Here is a 22,296-nt window from a genome sequence, read left to right as displayed (position 1 = left end):
CAAGTTGTTACTGAACAAAATCACTATATTGGAAAAGAAAATATACCACATATATATTACAAATTAATTACACAATTTGCTCTATTTCCTTTAACAACAAGTTAAAAAGAAGAAACAATGCAGTGATTCAACCAGACCCATATATTTCAGGGTATCATCTGTGCTGCTCCAGACACTACTTTGATTGAGGTACAAATCTATGTACTTGCTGAACACTGGAATATACTCAGAATATTATTTCCCTCCCTATTGTTATTGCAAGAGCTTACAAGAGGTTGTAAATAATGCCCCTTTCAGAGATGCCTTCACATTGGAATCAAAAAGGTCTCACAGGAACTGGGAGTTGTAGCTAGAAATCAGAAATATCCTTGCAATTGGAAATGCCAATTGCAAAATGAAAGAAAATGGAAGTAAAAAGTATGCAGAGAAGAGCTGGTCAAAGATAAATGCACAGAGATTATTGCTTTGATTTAAATTTTAATGATTTTTGAGGGAAGAAGATAAGAAAATAGAATATCTTTACCTCTATAATGTATATACTTATGAGCAAGGGAGAAAACAATTTGGAAATTTAAAAAAATATTTTAGGGTCAAAATTCCAGTTCAATTTTGTCACAAACCAAAAACATTTTAAGTCAAATTACATTTTCTAAGGAAAATGTAGTAGAGAAAACCCTGTTTTTTAATCCAATAGTGTAGCTAGATTTTAACTGGTGCGCCCAAAGAAGGCCAAGCAACAAGAATAAAAGTGATAGAATTAGAGAGGAAAGAGGAAAACAATAACCAAATTAGGAAGACAACAAAAGTGGGGAAAGTAGAACACGAAGAAAGACTGAAACAAAGTGCTTATCTCTTGCTGCTGTGCTCTGAAAGGTTTAATGTTTCACTTGTCTTTCATACTCACCATGTCCTCCCCAAGAATCTGTGTTTCACAACTGTAGAGATGCATCATCATAAAAATGCATTTGCATTACAGCATAGCCTACATTTTTTCAACCTTCCTTTCTCTTGATTTGCTTCGCACATCCATCATTGACTACAGTCCATTAAAGTTATTTAGAATGTATTTCTGAGCCATCAGTCTGTCTGCAACAAACTCATCACTGTAGATTCTCACCCAGCAGTTTCCTGCCCCTCTACAGCCACACCTTCCATTTCCTTCCAGGCTATAGCTCCTCTCATTGACAGAGTTCATAGGTGGGGAAATGTATTCATGTGGCTAAATTGGAGAAACTGTTTCTTTCAAGGAAGTGGGAGATCTAATTACAAAACAGTCCTTAGCCCTTATTCAGGCACCAATTAATTCTTCCTGGGCACCCAAAACCTTTTGTCTCATAGGTCGAAGGCACAATAGCTCCCATTGCTTCTTTGCTCTTTAAAAGCCACATTATTCCAGCAAAATAAATTTGAAACTGGTCAGTATTTCACAAGGAAAATGTTATTTTAAGGATTCACAAAATTTTGTTTTCATGATGAAATAAAAATGTTTTCCTCTGACCTTTGAGAAGGAAAAACAAAAAATAAAACAATTTTGTTTACATCTAATGTCACTGAAACAGTCTTTATTTCCAAAGCGAAGAAGAAATTTGAATAAAACCAAAAAAAGTCTTTGGTTTTCTTCAAATATTTTCATACAAAATCAGCTGGTTTTGCGTACAAGCACAACAGAGTGAAGGGGCTAGGCCTTTCATCAAGGCTCTGGGCTGAGGGGCAGAAACTTATGTCCCAAGTTGTCCAAAGTACAAAAGTCCAGCTCAGTCAGTATGAAGAAGTTATGCAGTTAATCCAAAACTGTATGGTAAAGATGGGAACTAAGTAGACTGTAGGATGGGATATATAATTAAATGTAGGTTAAGAGAACATTTGCTGCTGGCTGAAAAGAAACACAGGGGCTTGGGCTCCCATGTAGAAGCCCAGCCAGACCAACTGTTTTGAACACCAGGGAACAGAGAAAGGTAGAGAGGTCATTTGGTCCTAAAAGAGACACAACAAAATAAACACAAAATAAACTTTCATTAAATTCTTTACTATGAAGGTGGTGAGGCACTGGCACAGGTTGCCCAGGGAAGTTGTGGATGCCCCATCCCTGGAAGTGTTCAAGGCCAGGCTGGATGGGGCTTTGAGCAACCTGGTCTAGTGAAAGATGTCCCTGCCCAGGGCAGGGCGGTTGGAACTAGATGATCTTTAAGGTCCCTTCCAACTCAAACCATTCTATGATTCTATGATTTTCTTATAAAATTATGTTTTCCTTCCAAGGCAAGGAAGAAAGTGGTTAATGAGGGCTAGTTGATGTTTATCCTGTATCCATTCCAGCTCAAATAAAAGTGTAATGGTTCTTTAAAGAAAACACAGTGAGTAGCACAGTAAATCATGGTATTTGAAATTATGCATGGCTCTCAAACTATAGCAGGAACAGCAGCTCAGATTATCTGATTATCTGATATTCAAAGGCACATGCCCTGAGAGAAGCTCAGACAGGGAAAAGACAGCCAGGAAACATCAATGTTGAGCAGAGGCTGTAAAACAGTATTGTCTATAAAAGTCAGAAAAGATTAAAACTAGAAAAGTCTCTAGGTACCCATACAAGGACCATGAAAAGACTGTGTGGCAAACAAGTAGATCCACTGTGAGCCCTCCGGATCTCCTTTTCTCAGTCCTAAGAAACACCCTGAAAAGAGCAGTGCCGAGAGCTTCAGCAAACACAGCTGCTGGAAGACAACTTGCATTCCTGCCATCACATCTTTTCACTTGTGCCCCTTTTCTTCCCCAATGTGTATCTTCTTTCTGCTCCTCTTTCTATGCCGTAAGCTTACGTCTTAGCTGGCCAGCTCACTCTTTTTGGCAGCACTGATGCAAGTCTAAAACAGGGAGGCAGAGGAATGCAATGCCTTAAACCAGCTCAATGCTCGCAAAAGCCAAACCTTGGAGTCACCATGTGCTATGCTTAGTCTCCTCTAGCAACAACATTGTAAATTAAAGTCAGGAGCAGAAACAGAAGGTGCATTTTCTAACTTGCCTTTTTTTTTTCTTTCCCCTTTTGTGTGTTCTTGTCTTAATTTATCATTGAGGAGGCAGATTCAGGCTTTTCCCACAACAATAATAACAGCAGCTCTGTCTCATCATCTTAACTTCTCCTTCATCCAAAAAGAGCAGTTATTACCATCTTTACTAGCACCTAAAAGGCTGCCAAATACAAGTTTCCTTAATTATAAGAAACAAAACAAAACCAACAACCACTACTGCAGCTATGGGGAAAGGAAATAAGAGATGTGATTAAAATCTCACTCAACCACTTTCCCTGTTTTTTTCTTTTCTTTGTGGCTAATAAAGGTTTAAACTTCTGGGTTATTTTTTTTTTTTAAATGTGGGTGCTTGTTGAAGTACATTTGGGTGTCTCTGAATGGTCAGACTTTAACTATTCAGTAGTGTACAGTGGGTCATATAAATAAATACCTTTGACCCTCCTTACTCATTTGTTCCAATAAAACAGGCTTAAAGCTTCTAATTAATACAGTATGTCACTATTGTCTCTCCATCCCCCACAGATGACTCTACAAACACTGTGCCATTGTTTCTTCATTATTTCCTTCTTCCCAGTGCTTTTCCTCTCACTGCTTAGCTGCCCCATTCCTAGTAACTTAGGAGCCCCAGCCACCCCTGCTCTCCTCAGGAATGAGCTGTTCTTACCCTGATATCCTGCACTGAACTGAAAGGCCATCCTTTATGCTAAAACCCAGAGTCTTTACTTACTCTTGGATACATAAACCTGAGAAAACACAATATTTCTGATGATGACAAGATGAGGCCTGAGTGCCTTTTTATAGTTGAGATCATTCATATACTTGCCTTCAAGATTCTGGCCTACAATTGCAGTATCATTTGTTACCCCATTGCAGCTCACCCCTCCCTTCTGGCCTTGGCAGCCACTGCAGCATCTCCATTTCTTCCCACAGCATCACTCTTCACTGTCTTCTGTATAGCCACTTTCCTTGGAAAGACTCTCTAAGCATGCCAGGCTTCCAGGATTCCATCCTCTCCCAATTTATTATTCCCTGCTCATATCACAGATTGTAACCAATATAAATCCAAAGGACTTCACCCAGTATTGAAACTGTAGCAGGTAAATAAGTTAGACGCAAATAAACACCTTCCCATAGCAAAGAAAACTAGGCAGTGTAATAGTTTACCTAACAGGACTGAGGAATCTCTGTTGTTGGACACTTCAGAAAAGAGATGGGAGGGACATCTGGCAGGAACAAGTTACCTGCAGTGGATTATGTTCTGGGAGAATGGGATGTTCTGCCTGATCTGTTGGGGTTCTTCCCAGACATAGGTCCTGATTCTGTAATAAAAGTAGCAATATATGACAGTAAACATACAGAATATAGCTTTGATACAATTAAACAGAAAGGATTTGCCACAATATGATGACAAGAAATTACCAACAGGAACTTGAATGACAACTCACTTATAGTATCAATAACTTTTATTTCAGCAATGTCAGGCATGGAGCAAATTTGTAGAACAGATGCTGAAAGTAAACCTTGGAATACGAGAAGCAGAGCCTGAGCTAGTGCCAGTGACTGAAGTGCCAGTCCCAGAGCCCATTGCTGGGTATGCTACGCTAGCCTGATCTTCTGAGAAAACAAGGCTTACACAATCGCCACCCATCAGTCCGTGTCTCTGCCACTACACACTTAATAATATTTGAACATGCTGGACAATTTTAACCAAATTTGAAAACAGCACTGAACTGCAAAATAATTCAGGTTGGATGAGTCCAACTCCTGAAGTGTCCAAAGGTAAATTAATTTTAACAATGTTGAATCACAAAATGATTCAGGTTGGACAAGACCTCAAGAGGTTGTCTGGTTCAACTGGTGAAGTGTCAAAGGGTAAATGCATTTTTTACAAGTTTCAAAAAAATCTGCCATTAACACATACATATATACACAGCTTATGCTTTGTATCAGCTGACCAACAAACTAAGACATACATACTTACATTAATACAGCTTTAGGTGAGTCATAGCATGTACTGATGCTTACCCAGATGGGGTGGCACCTTGGTGTGTGTGTGTGTGTATGGTGAGTTGAATTGCGGATATAGAACATAAATCTGTAAGAAAATAGTTTTGAATATTTTATTGCTCACAATATAAATTGTTTGCCTGAGGCATAAATGTAAGAATCAAAAACAGTAAGACTCATAAAATGGGCTAGAGAATCGTAGAGTCAGTCTTCTGCATAAAATCTGACACAGGTAACCTTCCGATTTCAGTTAAAAAGGTGTCATGGTTTAGGCCGAATTGGCCAATGACAAGACAGATGCTCTCCCCCACCTCTCGCTCCAAGGAGAGGAGGAGGAGGGATAAAGATATTTACGAGTTTAGAAGAAACTAAACTACTTTAATGAAAGATTAATAATAAAATAAAAAGGAAATAATGAAATAGAGACAATATATACAAAACCGTATTAAGCTCCCAGGACGATGTCACTGACAGGCACTGGGGAAGTCCCAGACTAGACTCAGCAACGGGTGGGAACTGGATTACGGATCTGGAGTCAGGAACCCATGGATCAGGATCAAAGGCAGATGAACAGATAGGGTCCTCCTCAGACGTCGGCCACTGAAGAAAAAAAACCTGACCCTTTGATCCCTCAGCTTTTATACTGAGCATGGGGCAGATGGGATGGAATACCCCTGTTGGTCAGTTTTGGGTCACCTGTCCTGTCCGCTCCTCCCTGCAGGTGGGACCCCTCTACGCTTTTCCCTTTCTGACCCTCCAATGGGGCAAATAATGAAATTAGCTGGCCTTGGTTGTTATAGCAATTAGTATAAGCAAGAGCCTCTCTGCATACCATTCCTTGGTATTCACTATAAACATAGGTCTTATCTCTCTGAGAACGAATAGTTTTCAGCACAATATGCTGTTAATTTCAGAGAGTTAGGAGAGGCTTAGCTAAGAAGTAAAATTACTGAACAGAAAGTTGGTTCTGTTTTACCTCAAACCAGGACAAAAGGCCATGTGTCATTTCTGCCTACAAACAACTTTATAAAGTAATTATATGGATGTTGTTTCTTTTCCGAAGGGTCTACAATTAGAAACTGAATTTTTGTGCAAAGTGTTTGAGATACAGCTTAAGAGGAAAAATATTTATTACTAAAAATAAAAGTGGTTCTCCTTTTTTACAAGCCTGATTTGCTTTCAGCCCAGCTATTCATCAGCAATCACATGACAGTAATAAAGAATCAGAGAAATAACCCCTTTCTACAAATGCTGAACATTATTTGGATACAGAAAAGTATATTATTTCTAACACTAAGCCCTCTCCCATCCCACATCCTTGAAGTTTGCTGCTTCACTGCAGAATGCCTACTTAAAGAATCATAGAATATCTCAAGTTGGAAGGGACCCATAAGGATCATCAAGTCCAACTCCCTGCTCCTTGTAGGACTACCTAAAATTAAACCATATGACTAAGAGCGTTGTCCAGATGCTCCTTGAACTCTGACAGGTTTGGTGCCGTGACCACTTCCCTGGGGAGCCTGTTCCAGTGACTGACCACCCTCTCAGTGAAGAACCTTTTCCTAATGTCCAATCTGAACTTCCCCTGACGCAGCTTCATTCCATTTCCTTGTGTCCTATCGCTGGTCACCAGAGAGAGGAGCTCAGCACCCCCCTCTGCTGCCCCCCTTGAGGAAGTTGTAGACTATGATGAGGTCACCCCTCAGCCTTCTCTTCTCCAAGCTGAACAAGCCAAGTGACCTCAGCCGCTCCTCATAAGTCTTTCACCATCTCGGTCACCCTCCTCTGGACACACTCTAGTAGTTTGATGTCCTTCTTATATTGAGGCGCCCAACACTGCACACAGTACTCGAGGTGGGGCCACACCAGTGCAGTATAGAGGGGGACAATCACCTCCCTCGACTGGCTAGCTATGCTGTGCTTGATGCACCCCAGGACCCAATTGGCCCTTTTGGCTGCCAGGGCACACTGTTGACTCATTCAACTTGCCATCAACCCAAACCCCCAGATCTCTTTCCGTGGGGCTGCTCTCCAGCCTTCTGTTCCCCAATTTGTATGTATAACCAGGATTACCCCTTCCCAGGTACAGAATCCGGCATTTGCTTTTGTTTAATTTCATATGGTTGGTGATTTCCCAGCTCTCTAGTCTATCCAGATCTCTCTGTAAGGCCTCTCTAATCTCGAGGGAGTCTACAGCTCCTCCTAGTTTAGTATCATTGGCAAACTTACTTAATGTACATTCGACTCCTGCATCCAGATCATTTATAAAAACATTAAAGAGCACCATCCCTAAAATTTAACCCTGGGGCTCAATTTACTTAGAGGCTTGCCCACTTGATATTACAAAAAGAAACAAAACACATCTCCCCTTCATCACTCTCATTTAAACTACAAATTATAGTTTTGTATGGGACTTTGCTACTCTTCAAAATCTGATCATCTGTCTTTAAGGAGGGATGTACCCATTTGCTGGGAAACATGCAGGCCCCTGAACAGAAGATTTGGACTTCTTTTTACCAGGACTGTTTCCCTTCTTTGGTGCTGGCAGTGGGATCACATGGTAATTCAGCTGAAGATGGAACCAGATGAAGATACCATCTGTTTCTCCTGTATTGAGTAACTGGATCAGACTCAAGCATGTAGCAACTTTGGGTGTAGCTATGTCTACAGACAGAAGCTGATGCTATCCAGTATTTCTCCAGAACAGTTTAATCAGGATGAGAACTTCTTTCATAAGTGAGGCTAAATGTCAGGCCTTCTACTGATGTGTAGAGGAGAACACCTCAGATCTCCTAGATGCAGGGGGTCTTATCCTGACATGCTTTGATATGAACACTCGGGATTAAGGCTTGCCCGTACCATCATCAGCATTATTGTGACCTTTCACTCTGTAAGTTGTGTGGAGTGTTCCCCTAGCGCTCTGGAGAATTTTGTTGCAAGACTTTCTCACTAGTGTGCATTTCTTTACACAGCAGGCTGTTCTCCGTCTTGAACTGTCTCCAATCTCATTGGATCCCAAAATGCTGGAACACATATCTGCCAAACTATAGCTGCTGTCAGTAGTTATTTCTGCTCAAAAGCTGGTAAGACTTTAAACTTCCCTCTAGCCTGCTGACTTGCATTTTATTAGGAGACAGAATTTCAAAACACCTAGGAAAAAACTCTATGCTTAGTAAACATCATACAAGTCTAGATATTTTTATGTTCCAAAGTCTGTTAATATTGATGTTATTCTGCCTTGTGTTTTAGCTTCTGCCCCAACTCTACCTCTGTATTAGCGTACTCTGTTGCTGTTGCGATAACCAAAGATTAATGTATATATTTTCTAAGATGTTGCTCTTCTAAGGTTTTGTATGTCTACACTGCAATCAGAGCTGTGACTGAATCTTGCACGAATGTATACAAGGCAGCTTTAACATAAGCAGGTTGGGTATTTAGAATAGTATAGCTGAAATAGCAAGGAAATTACATACAGGCTGTATGAACACTAGTTTCTGTGGTGAGGCTAGCAAGTGACTCAAAATGCATTGGGTATCCTTGAGACTGAGTGAATAATAAAGATCATAGAATCATAGAATCATAGAATCTTCATGGTTGGAAAGGACCTTTGAGATCATCGAGTCCAACCAAAAGATAATCAATAAGTATCCATGGGCTTCCCTGATCTGTATGAAAGAGGGGCAGAATGATAAACATCAGAATATTTTGGTGAAAAAAAATTATGACAGCATTCTTGTTATTTTATAAATCACAGATACTTAATTTGATAATTGATCATGCTTAGAATCTTCGTCAATACAGAGAAAGCAATGAGGATTAATTGGACAGCAAAAGACAAATTTCCTGACACTCTCCTAAGGTGGTGTCTTGACTGGAAATCAAATTGCTAGTCTGGTAAGACAGCTTTGAAAGTCACAAACAGTGCAAATAAATCTTAATGCTTTCTTGGCTCAGTGCAGATTTTTGTCACCATAATAGATGAAATTTATCAGACTCAAGCTAAGACCTCTTGAGTATTGGCTAGAAATGTTATATTTACCCCTTAATCACATAATTGAGTAATTTAGGTTCATTACTCAATCTATTCTTAGCCTTTTAGAGAATGTATTTAGAAATTTTACCATCCAAATTGTGACCCAAGGACAGCATTGGCTGTGCTTACAATAGTCTGTTATGCTCATCTCAGACAGCGTATAATACAATGACACAAGCCCTGCAGAATCTTGCAGGGGTCAGATGGCTTAGAAACATACTGGAAATACAAGTGACTCATCCAGCATCCAAAGTTTTTTTCCCTCAGACCAAAGGAACAACAGTTTACATACATGTTTATGGGAAATGCCAGGATTGCACACTAAAAAGCTAAGTGATCGCTAAGTGGTCTTCAACCCGCTCTTTTCACCCAAAAGGGAATCCAGATAACCTCAGATAAATCTTTTTCCATACATTCAAATTATTTTAGTAAAGGCCTGGTGTGATCTTGCAGACAAACCAGGATTGTCAGTCTATCAATCTCTCCATCAGTATATCAGGGATAGAGGATGAAACCTCTAAGGCTACTTAAAAACATCTGAATTGTTTTCTTGTCATAAGTTCCACTGATTAATCAGAAGGCAGACTGTATTCACTACCACAGGAACTATAATTTCCTTTTTTTAGATTCATGTAGGTATTTTGTCTGTTATAACTGAATGCTTGTTCTGTGGTTTGTGGCTTCCCCTGCCTAGTTACAAATGTTCTTCATTGACTGAGTTGAATTGTGGATGTGGCTAAACATATTGCTTCCTCTTTCCTTGAATAACATCTTCCAATGCTCCACTATAGTCTTGATATTGCTGCACAGCTCAGTACACTCTATTCGGAGCCAAGTAGGCATTTCCTTTATAAATCTATTTTGAGAAATCTCACAATATGACTGGACTTTTTCACTCTTGTCCTCAAAGAAAATATGACTTTTGGGGAACTGCTTGATAAAATTATCTTAGTGTAATTATGAGATATTAAGCATGACAAAAAAAAAATAAAGTTAATGCAAAAATCAAGTACTTTAAAAAAACTTTTAATTTCTCAAAGATACAAATTGTTCTTTCTGTCATCAGGATAATTTTCCCTATCCCCATGTACTTGGGTGGAGCACCTCAGAATATAGTTTTTGTAAACAAACAAATTGAAGAATTGCTTTGTAAACAACTAAAGAGACCTGCAAGTACCACCATTCCCAACTCATCCAGCCTGCAAGACAGGACTGCTCCAATTGTCTCTCTTGTTGCAAACTGTTTTATCTACCACAGAGACTACTGATTACTTTCATACAATTTAGTAAAATTATTATTAGTTAAACTTTTTTTCCTTTCAAGGAAAGATTGATTTATATTTAAACTACTGGGTCCCCTCAGCAGTAAGTGAGAGATTACATTACATGTTCAGTTTATCACACATTTGTAAAGCTTATTTGTAATAACTTCACATGTTCTACAACTGCAATAATATTTGGTTGCAGAAAATTCTTCAGTTTAGAGCCAGCATAAATATCCAAAGTATACAGTTTTTCTCCATAAAATGGATGGGCTATCACATGTACTGCAGCTATACTGGTTCTGCTGTACAATGCAATTCCTTGTACTTGGAAACTACCTCAAATCTCCTCTTATATCAAAACTGTTAAGGGTAGGCACTTCCAGAATTTCAAGTGTAGCTACAACTATTACTAGAAAGTATACTTTTGGGTGGATGTTTCATTGCTACTAAGTCATCACAAAGTCAACAATGCTTTTATGCAGCCAGCTTCTTGTCTCACTTCACACAGACATACTCTAAAAACACTCTTAAAACTTTTGCCAGAAAAAAAGACTCCCACTAAGAACAAACAGACGTTGCTATTTGGCTTGCCCACATTAAAATTTGAATCATACTATCAACAGAAACCTATTTAAAATGCTTGTCCAGCATAGCTGTGTTTTTCACAATACTTAATAGCAATTTCAGGACACCTAAAAATACACTCGATGCTACAGTACTTTGAAGCATGCTATTGAATATCCTCCCCCCTTCATCTCGATTACTGTAAGGAATTGTGCAGCTGGTTAACTGAGAATATAGTAGTCTTGTATTTGTACAGAAATCATGTTGCAACCGCAGTCATTTGGAATTGATCAAACTTTAAATCAGATGAGACCTGTTTTTCTCAAAAATGCTTTGTACTAAAGCTAGTTTATTCAAGGCGTTCAAAAATTCAGGTTCAGAAGGGTATAATTTTGGTTCAGTCTGCAGCATGCTGTAGGAGTCACACGCTAGGTGCTGGAATGTTTGTACAAACACAGGAGTATTTCTGTTCTTGTTCACAACATCAGCATGCAGAAGACAATTTATGCAGCACTTGGTGAGATCACTTTGCAGTGGGTTCAGGTTATTCAATCCACAGAAGACCCAATCTTTTATGCCTGGCAATTACTAATCCACCCCACACATGTGCGGTTCCATAGGGTTTCATCCTATCACCAGCCTGGTTCTGCATTGATTATGTATGGATCTGCATAGGAAGGCTACAATCAATGCAGATGGGAATCTTTCGCTATATCTCCTTTTGCGCTGAATTTGGATTCCGTAGTTGCCTTGTTTTCCCAACACCAACTTGAACTGAGATCATGTCTGAGAACCAGCAGATACAGGTTCAGAGAAATGATACTGTAAGGCAGAAAAAGCACAAAGCAACTCCTGGAAGCTTGCAAACCTATTCTTCACTGGCTTATTAACTTAAGATTTTATTAAATATCACTGCTTGGAGACCACCCAAGGATGGCTGTGATGGCAATGACTCCCTGCCTTAAAAGTTCTGGTGCTTGACCCAATTCTTACCAGAAAAATATGACATCAATTGTATTCCTAACCTTACATTTCAGCTCACTAGTGACAGAACACTTGTGGCTCTCAAAAAGCTTTGGTTCTTGAAAACATAATAATCCAGCTTGTTGGCTGAGTAACTGCTACTTCCAACAGCCCTGGCCGTAAGGTTAACTAGGCCTCTCACATATGCAGTTTCCAGGTTAGCAATGGGATCCACATGCACTGAAGTGCCACATCCTCAGCAGCAGTGTGCAGCAGCTCACTTCTCTCCAGGCAGCTTGGGTTCTCTTCGGAGATGCTCCCCAGTAGTTGTTTCAGTTGCCGCAAACTTGTCACCTTTTTAAAGTGTGGGAATCAACCACAGGTCAGGCTGATTGAGTGCTACCTAACCCACTTCTGCTTAGTGATGAAGAATACACTCCACAAGTCCTGTTCAGAAGGCAACTACTAGCCTTTAAGAATGTAATTTTAAATTTTTGCTGTTTTATATGGTAGAGATGAGTGACGTATTTCCTTTCACCACCTTTAAGAACAAATCACCAACATCTGAAAAGCCTGCCCTTTATATGTTTATGAATGAAATGTTATGCATGTCCCGCAATACAGAAGTTACTATGAAGGTTACTCAGTGCTTCTTGATAACGTGATTTTGAAAAATTGCTATTGCCTTGCAAGTTTTTGTTCCTGTAAGTTTTTTTGGCAAAATATAATAGCTCTTGAGAGCTGATGGCACAGCTTTTCTACTGCATGAAAAGAGGCCTGTCATAAATTTGATTGTAGATGAGTGATTTTCAGAATAGTTTTCAGCCAGCTCACAAATGTTATATTTACCTAATATCTACTTTAAACCATATCAGCTTGTCCCTCTGCTATCTGAGAACAGCCAGGCTAATACTGCTTCAAAGACATTGGCCTCTACAGTAATGTACCTGAAATACTAGGACTCTGATCCTTTGGCTGATGGGAAATTTTGAATCTGTGTTTAATTCTCTTAAGTCTGGAGAGATCTATATATATATACACACACACACTGTTGCATCTTCATTGTTTAAATTTTTCTTTCATGCATTACTGAAGACAAAATTGATTGCTGCTTACATTCATCCACTGCAAATTTGTTTCTGAATAACTAACAGAAAGAGACTTTATTTCCTCCACCAATGTATTCCTTGCTTGCTTGGCCACTTCTACACGGGGTATAATCAAATCTTCCAGATCATTTCACAGGTGCTTTGATCTGATGCCTAAATTTATGGTAATAGAAAAGAATGTTGTTCTCCAAGATGTACAGCATACATCACCTTTAGAACACAGATACGGTCATTCCTATGGCTGCTGAGCCACAATTTCCTGCTTTTTTCTAACAGCTGTGACTTTGGGTGTTAATAATAATAGACTTAACCATGATTCTCCTGAATATACAAGGTTGCTTTGTTAATGACCAGAGAATGTTTGGATTGCCAGAGGCTCTCCTCAAATACTTTAGCTTCCAAGGACAGGATGCTACTCAATATAGTAACTTTAGAAAAAAAGCTATGACTCACTCTGCTTCTCTGGCAAACTCAATTGAGAATGTTTTATTTCCCCAGTGCTTCCTCTAATTTGGAGCAGGACAATATCACAGATGGGCCAATTAATATTGTCTACTGATCTTATTTTTGATGCAAGTATTTCAGGATTGTTACAGTAAGAAGTATTTTTTTCATTTATACAAGAAAAGAAATTGAATATCCCAAAGAGCACCAAGAAACTGACCATTGGCCTGGTGATTAATCATTCCTTTCAGACATGCTTATGGGAGTTGTCTATGCTGGTTTACTGTAACCTACAGTTAACACATTGCCAGTTCTTAAGTAGGACAGGACAACATGAGCATAAAATGCCATGTCTCAGCGCAATCAGTTAACTTCAGTTATAAAGTTAAAGAATTGCCCCAAACAGCTATTTTAGACCATACCCTCATCTCCAGGTCTCATCACAGATGCTGCACTCTCTTGCAGCCTAACCACAAGTGCAAACTTTTGCTGCACGGCGTGCCATTAGGTGTTCTTGATAATTGATCTTTGAAATACTTTGGTTCAATCTCTAATCAGAATGAAGTCATACAACTAGAACAAGCTGCTGATGCACCACATCCTTTCCCATAACCATGCAGAAAACTGCTTTAGGGAACAGGAAAAGCAGAAACAAATCCTCGGCATGTATCACATGACTTGCCGCCTTCACGAACCTCCATACTTAAAAACCCTCTGGCAGCTTGGGGGCAGAGGCCCTGGAAAGCACTAACTGCAGGCTAGGGGAGAGTGGTCAGAGGAGCCGCTGTGCAGAGCTGCAGAGGCCAATGGGCCCCACCGGAGTGACAGACTGACAGGGAGTTAACAGCAAGGCCAGAGCCATGGCAGGCAAAGCCAGCGCTGCCTCAGAAGCTGCCTGAAACAGAGGCTGCTGCCCCCTAGCTTGCCCCCGGGAACCACGGTGCAAGTACGACAGGGATGGCAGATTTCAACCTGAACAGCCCGCTTCCGCCGGGCGGCCACCGCTCAGCTGACCCCAGGGGAAATCAGATGGCAGCAGCCCCACTTCCTTCCCCTCCTGTGGAGCCGCCCAGCCCCCGAAACGACCGCAGCCCGGCACGTGCCCTTCCCAGCATGTAGCGTGCGGCCGCTGAGGCCGCGTTGTACGTCCGAGGGAAGGGGCGGGGCATCGCCCTTACCCCGCCCACCACGGGACAGCGAGAAGGGAGGGCGGGAGATGGTGAGTGTGGCTGGCGGAGAAGGGTCGAGGCGGAGCGCGAGGTTCCGCCCACTTCCCTCCGTCGGGGAAACTAGGGTGACAGCCAATGGGGACAATTGCGACAACGGGGTGGGAAGGCGGGCCTTCGGGAGGCCGCGGGGCGGTGTTGAGTGGCCGCAGTGCCACCGCCGCTTGTAAATAGATCCTGCCTCGCGTGACGTATCTGTTGTGGGGACACTGGGCATTATCTGCCGCGGTGGCAGGTTGATGATCAGAGGCGGCAGCGGTGGGATTTCCCCGCAGCGGACACCGAGCAGAGAGGAAGTGATTCCTCTCTGTCCTTCCGCCCCACCCCCGCCGCGTCGGTCGGGATCCAGCGCATCCTTCCCCGTCCCCCCGTCGCTAAGATGGCTGATGGTGGGTAGTGAGGCGGGGCTACGGGGAGCTGTTGCCGGCGGGGCAGGCGGAGACGGCTGACGGGACGGGACAGGAGCGGGTGGGTGGGTGTGTTGGGGGGGGGGAAGCCGCGCAGCGCCATGTCCGCCTTTGCCCTGGAGGAAACGTTGGAGGCTGACTGGGTGGCTGTGAGGCCTCACGCCTTCCAGGAACGGGAGAAGCAGAAATTCGTCTTCATCGTGGCCTGGAACGAGATCGAGGGCAAGTTCGCCATCACCTGCCACAACCGTACGGCTCAGCGCCAGCGCAGCGGCCCTGAGGCCAGAGCCGCCCTGAAGGCCGGCATCCCCACGGTGAGCATGGGCCCGGCCTGGGGCCCGGACTCCGGCCTGGCGCGCGGCTCCTCGCATCTCCGCGCCGAGGCGGGGTTGCGGGGCTCCGAGCGGAGCGCGGCGGGCGGGGCACTGCCGAAGAGCCTGCTGCGCGCCAAGAGCAGCCCGGCCCGGAGGCCGCTGCGGAGTCCGGAGGCAGCAGGTGCCGCTGAAGAGATAAAAGCGCTGGAGCTGGGGAAGGAGGAGGAGGAGGTTGCCTCACTGTCGCTGCCGCCCTCGCCGCTGCAGGCAGCCGAGTTGACCTCTCCCAACGCGGAGCCCGTGGGGGACGAGTGCAGCTGGGCCGGCCTCTTCTCCTTCCAAGACTTGCGGGCTGTGCACCAGCAGCTGTGCTCGGTGAACTCGGAGCTGGAACCCTACCTGCCTGTTTTCCCCGAGGAGCCCTCGGGTGTGTGGACGGTGCTGTTCGGAGCCCCGGAGCGATCTGAGCAGGAGATGGACGCTCTCTGCTACAAACTGCAAGTTTACTTGCTCCACAGCTTGGATACTTGTGGCTGGAAGATCCTTTTGCAGGTGCTCTTCACTGAGACTGACGACCCTGAAGAGTATTATGAGAGCCTGAGTGAGCTACGACAAAAGGGGTACGAGGAGGTGCTGCAGCGGGCCCGCAGGCGAATCCAGGAGGTGAGGCTACTGCATGGTCCAGATATCTCCACCTTAGTGTTACCTTTTCTTTACTCTGTGACATCTTTAGTTGCTATCTCTAGCTGCTCCCCTCTACCTTTGCAGAATTGATTGACAAAAAAAAAATCAGGAAAACTGACTAGTTAAAAAAAAAAAAGCAAGCTTTGAGAATCAAAGTAAGAAAATGAGACTTAACCTTTCCAAGGTATCTAGGGCCAGGATTTAAGAAGGTGCAGATTTCCCTAGTCATCTAAGTGTGGCTTAGCACTTTGTTCTGTGTAATTGAACATAGATGTTTGTGAACAAGAATCTGGTGGATTTGGCAAGGTCTTGCTCTCAGATTTTTGTTGTTTTGTTGCTTTGCTCCAGGATGTGTTGGAGTCTGAATTTTTCTGTTTAATGGCAGCAGCAACACGTGGTGTTTATTTTGACAGTACAACTTAGGCACTTGGGGCCAAAAAGTTCTAGGTTCCTACAGGCTCTGGGTGCTGAATCTGCTATTTCAAGTGAGATGATGTTTTCCAGTGTAATTGGAGTAATTACAACTTTTATTCAGCTGGTAAGTTCTTAGAGTTGTGACTTTAAAAAGTAAGCTATCTGGTCCTAGCGAGCATTTACTGCATTGCCATTGCTAGTGTCTGACAAGACTTACATGTTTCACAACATGCCATATTTTTTTCTCATACCATATACTGTTTAGTCAAAAGTAGTTGAGGAGGTTCTGCTAACTTCTAGCATCAGTGTGTGAGAATTTTTTCACATCTTTATGCACTGAGGTATATGAGGACCCAGATTTTCCCAGTGAAAAAGGAGAATTTTACACTTGTTTTTATGTTTCAGTGTCCTTGGTCCAGAAAGTACCTGGATCTATCTAGGTGCAACTATGTGTATGAATCATGTTATGTAATTTTTTATTTTTGCAAACACCATCTAAATTTTATTGTATGACTATAGATCGTTTGGCTGCTTCAGCTGCCCGCATATATCCTACCAATATTGTGTGTTCAAAAATGTGTGGTGGTGAACGTTTTGGTTTTTTTCCTTGAAGTATGAGCATATGTGCTTGCTGTTTTTGATGGCATAGTTTTGAGTCTTTGTAGGATTTGGGCCCAGCTTTTCCTTAGTGACTGGAGTTACAGAGTATGAGAAAATTGTTGTTTTATCAGTGATGAAATCATGATAAAAAAAAAAATCATCTCAATGTAGCATTGTCAGGTACAAGTTTATTTTTAGTCTGTTGTGTTAGGATATATCATTGTGATTTTTCTTTTTATTTTTTTCATGTCTGTTTAAAGGGCTGAATTAATCCTCATTAATTTTGATATACAGACGGTAATTAGTCTAATAGTCTTCTGCAGTAGTTTTAGTCCAGAGAATATGAAAGCATATTGTCATCCACCTTTTCCTTTGACTGCATGAATGCTTGGGAGCGTGTGCTTAGATTCACTTGGCCTTCAGCTCAGCAGTTTTTATAAGGAGCTGAGCAGGACAAGAGAAATTTCTGTTAAACGTGTGGAGTTTGGGAACTGGGTATCTAACTCAAAGTGCCTGGCGTTTCTGAGGAAACGCTAAATTAGAATTACTGTGTAGGAAGTATTTGTTTCTTGGAGAATCTCAACTTCTATTTTGTTAGCACCAGTGCTATCATCAAAAAATAATTCGGTTATCAAGAGGCAACGCAAGCTTTATCCATCAGGATCTCTGAACTACAATATCTTACTCTCTGTTAATGTTCAGAACTTGGTGCAGACAAAGTGTCAGAGCATATTTGTGTATTTGACTACAGTATGACCTTCCTTTCCCATGATAATCAATCCAGTAGTGTACCTAGAACCAGTACAGTTGTACTACTGCTGGTTGTGTAAATCAATCAGCCTTTAATTAAAGGTAGTTCATGTTTAAGAAAAGAAACCAATAGAATGACCTGCTCGTTCCCTTTTGGCTCTCAGGTTTCTCTTTTCCTTATCTGTTAGTGGTTTACTTAGTCCACAGGAAATGTCTGTCTTTTAAGCAAATACTGATATTGATTGTCGTTGCAATTCTAAGCAAATGAAGCAATGGATGATGAGTATTGCTAGGTATTTCATACTTTCAAGAAAACCTACTGAATCAATGTTTCATCTCTCACTTTAATTCACTTTTCCACCTGTACTTGGAGTCTACCTGTTAGCTGTTGGGAATGTTGGATCCTGCAATTTTAAACGATTTTCTCTCAGAACTTTTGGGGAAAAGGGGAAGGGATTGAGCAGCATTGGCAACTGAAATAGTATCAAGGAGCATTATGAATACGGAGGGCTTTCATTAATATAAAATTGTGCAAAAACAAAGTTTAGAACTCCAAGACTTTGGCTTAACACTTCAAAATATGCTTCTGTGGTTTATAATTATTTCATATATCTCTTTTTCTAGGACAAATTCCTCTGTGCAGTTAGAATATTACTTGAGAAATGTTTGCAGTTTCTGTTGATTGTGTTCTTTGGGGTGGAGAAGCAAAGTGAGCGACATCTTGTTAATTGTTTCAGCATCCCCTACTTGGCCATCTGTTGCTTTCCATAAATTACACACAAACCAGTTTATTTTCACAGCAGTTAATGTGAGAAATGTTTCGGTCCAAATAAAATAGGCTCGGGCAGAATCCTCTGTGAAGCGCATTTTTATTCACGTTCTTGCAAGAGCGGGTGACCTAGCAAGTAGGCACACTTTCAATTCTTGAAACACACCTTTTTATTCCCTAATCCCGGCTGAATTTTTCCCTCCCCTGTTTCCCATTGGTTAGGTACTCCAGGGTTCACAGTCTGTCCGAGGCGCCTAAAATCCTTCCCGCATGTCCTGCCTCTGTTTATGCTACACCTAAAGGGATTATCTGACTAGTTTATTTCTTTCCTTTCTGGTAAAAAAAAATTGCTCAATGTCATTAGCCCTGGTTAAAGGTTTGACTACCCTTCTAGTCGCTAATCCAGTAGGAATCAGTTTGTCCTTTTGTCTGTGTGATGAGAGATGTTCTACAAGCCTTTGCTGGAGCCTCTTTGTCTAGTCATTCCCTTATCATGTCACCTCTGATGGAAACGGCTTTTCTCCATTGCAAAAACAATACCTGCCTTTCTTACAGTTAATAATTGCTGCTCTTTGTAATCATAGAATCATACAATGGTTCGGGTTGGAAGGGACCTTAAAGATCATCCAATTCCAACCCACCTGCCATGGGCAGGGACACCTCCCACTAGACCAGGTCTTGAACACTTCCAGGGATGGGGCATCCACAGCTTCTCTGGGCAACCTGTTCCAGTGTCTCACTACCCTCAGAGTAAAGAATTTCTTTCTAATATATAATCTAAATCTCCCTCTTTCAGTTTGAAACGGTTTAAAACCATTACCCCTTGTCCCTCCCCACCTTTCCTGTAGGCCCCCTTCAGGTACTGGAAGGCCGCTATAAGGTTTCCCTGGAGCCTTCTCTTCTCCAGGCTGAACAACCCCAACTCTCTCAGCCTGTCCTCATAGGAGAGGTGCTCCAGCCCTCTGATCATCTTCGTGGCCCTCTGAAGATGGGGGCCATAAAAATAGGCATTTTTATCTCTGTCTCAATTATAAATCTTTAATAAGCCAGAAGAATGTTGCAAGTAGAAACAGATCCAAGATGAGGAAGGAAAATAGTTGTAGAGGAACCATATGACCTGGAATTAATTTCTCCTGCATAATTTGTGGTTTTGAAATAGCACATATTTTTATTTTTTCAAATGAAACTATTAATTCTGTAATAACTTAAGAACAGTTAATTTATGTTAAAGTAAAAACTTGTATCTAAGGGAGTAAATATTGTTCTACCTCATTTTGGAAAACTAATAAATGCTTGTTTGGAGCCCTTGTTCATTAAGTTTATGCCTGTTTAAAAAAAATTCCTCAGGTGCTGAGATAGAGGTCTGAGCTCCCAAATGGAGAGACATGATACAGAATCAGTTAATGACTAGATAAAAAGATGTTATCATTTCAACAGAGAGGATGTCACTGAATCCTTATTTGGGATTCCAGCTTCTTGACCAGTATTTATAAAATCTTAAACTTTGCATCTAGATGGCAAAAAAAGTTTTCTTCTGTACTCTCGTTGCAGCCATTGTATTTTTATTTATCTAATTTGTGGCTGGAGTCATTAGCAGTTATTTCTGGTTGTTACAAATTGGTTGTAAGTTAATAAATATTTTAAAGGCTTGGCATCTTAAGTGTTGGAAGTTCACATCTGACTCCTGCAAGCATCAAACCCAATAGTAAGGATACTGTGATACACTTTCAGTTAAGCAGAATTAAATGTGGAGTGGTTTCCCCCCCTCCTCTTTTCTGCAAATAATAAAAATCCAAGTCACAGGGATATTTTGTTTTCAAAGTGTTTCAGTGAGTTTCTGAAATGCGTTCTGTATATGTAAATACATGTTACAAGTTTAAACAATTATGATGGAAGACATGGATGTAAGGTAGAGGGCTATATCACTTGAGATTCTTGGACCCTTATAGCAGCAAGGATAATTAAATATGCAACATCTTAATCACATGGTGGACTTACAGTTGCTGAAAGTCTAAGATGTAATTACATACCATTTTAAAATACATGCTTTAAAATGGCTTCCAGGAATTCAGTGTTTAAAGGACACAGTATTTGCTTATCTCCTTAGGCTGTGTATTAAAACCTCCTAAGTCCTAAGCAAAATAACAATTTACCTTTTAATTGAAATCTTTTATCTGTCCTTCTTCCATTTGATATCTTCTTGAGTAAATGTTTTGGTTTTTGTTTTTTTTTACTGCCCTTCCCTTTTACTTCTGTTTTACAGGTAGCTGCAAATCGCTTCAGAGATGTATAGACTTGTGATTGTAGGTTAATTGGATTTTTGGCTACTGCCTTTGTGGGTTTTTTTGTCAATCTTTTTGTGTTGTCTCTTTTCCAATCTCAGTAGGGTGCTTGTTTTGGATTTGAAGTAATTCCCCCCCTTCTACAATGCACTTATGACATACATATGTAGATATACTTCATGTGTTGTTTTATTAATGCCTTGTTAGTTTGACAGGAGCTAGCTGAAGATGATGAATACTGCTGCTGTATCTGAAAACAGTAGAATGCTTAAAATGATCTACGTTTCTTCAAAACATGTACAAATGATATGTACACGAAGAAAAGGACATCTGCTTGAAAAATTAGGTCTTCCTTGATAGAATTTAAGCCTTATATGAAAAATAAGAGTACATTCTATAGAATATAGCAATACTGTTCAATATGACTCTTAGTCAGTAAGCTTAGACTTAATTTTTAGAAACTGAAGACAGCAACTTGCCAGTCTCATAGTTCATTTCCCTATCTAAATACCTGGGAGAAAAAAAGGAAACAAAATGCAATATATGCTTTGTTTAACTGTCTGAACTGGGAATGAGGAACCATTTTTGTCTTCTGGTTGGGGGAGTATTCTGATGATGACACTATTTTATTTGATATTCCCCTTCAAAATTGTAATTTTTTGTTTCCATAGATGTAGAAATACTTTCCTCTGTTTTTCTTTTAAAGTTTTTCTAGTTGATATGCAGTTGCAGTATTTTCATATGCCAGAATATTTTGAAGAGGTGTGTACCATGTATGTAAAAAATGCTCTGTAATCCATTGTGCTCCTTGGGATTCACAGCCCACTTAATTTCTTAGCTTTTAGAGATTATGTTGGGTTGTCTTTTCTTTGTGTTTAACTTTGTCATCTTGCATATTTTTTCTCAATTTTTTCCAGCATTACTTTCTTTCTCTTTAATTGAATATTCTACCTTCAAAGCCTTCAAGTCAATGCCTTTTAATACTGCTTTCTAAATCCAATAACTATTTTTCCTCTCCATTTCTGGCTGACATAGTATTACACAGGCAGGTTTAGAATTTGAAAACATTTTTTCTAAGCATTGCATCTTTTTACATTTCTTTCTATAATATGACAAGATGCTGCTTATGTTGTTCTTTATATATGTAAATATTGCTACCACAGAGCTGAAGAAGCTACTGAAAAGCAGAGGTTTTCAGAAATGGATGCACCTACCATTTTTTGGGTATTATTTTTAGTACTGTACAATAGCAAGAGAAGCAAACGAACATGTATTGAACTCTGTAGAGGAACTTCACCTAGAACATATTTTGCGATTTTTGGGCAACTGGAGCACTTGGGACTTGCCAGTAATATAACACTTACATTGTTTCTTCTCTCTATCCTGGGGAAAAAAAACCCAAAACAAACCCTAGCTAAAATCAATTAAGTTTATTTTAAAAA

At 40.8% G+C, this 22,296-nt stretch overlaps 1 protein-coding gene across 2 annotated transcripts in view; it reads left to right on the top strand.

The window, feature by feature from the left end:
• Nucleotides 1-14,593: 14,593 nt before the first annotated feature.
• Nucleotides 14,594-22,296, top strand: part of LOC141735628 (junction-mediating and -regulatory protein-like) — a 127,587-nt gene continuing 119,884 nt past the window's right edge. For both annotated transcript variants that reach the window (XM_074568677.1, XM_074568676.1), the window contains exon 1: nucleotides 14,594-16,018. In XM_074568677.1, coding sequence (XP_074424778.1) covers nucleotides 15,143-16,018 — 876 coding nt within the window. In that variant the 5' untranslated portion in view covers nucleotides 14,594-15,142. The remainder of the gene's footprint in view (nucleotides 16,019-22,296) is intronic.

This window comes from Larus michahellis, chromosome W (genome assembly GCF_964199755.1).
Source record: "Larus michahellis chromosome W, bLarMic1.1, whole genome shotgun sequence".
Lineage (NCBI taxonomy): Eukaryota > Metazoa > Chordata > Aves > Charadriiformes > Laridae > Larus > Larus michahellis.
Note: the sequence above shows the minus strand (reverse complement) of the source record. Positions and strands in the feature narration are given on the sequence as shown.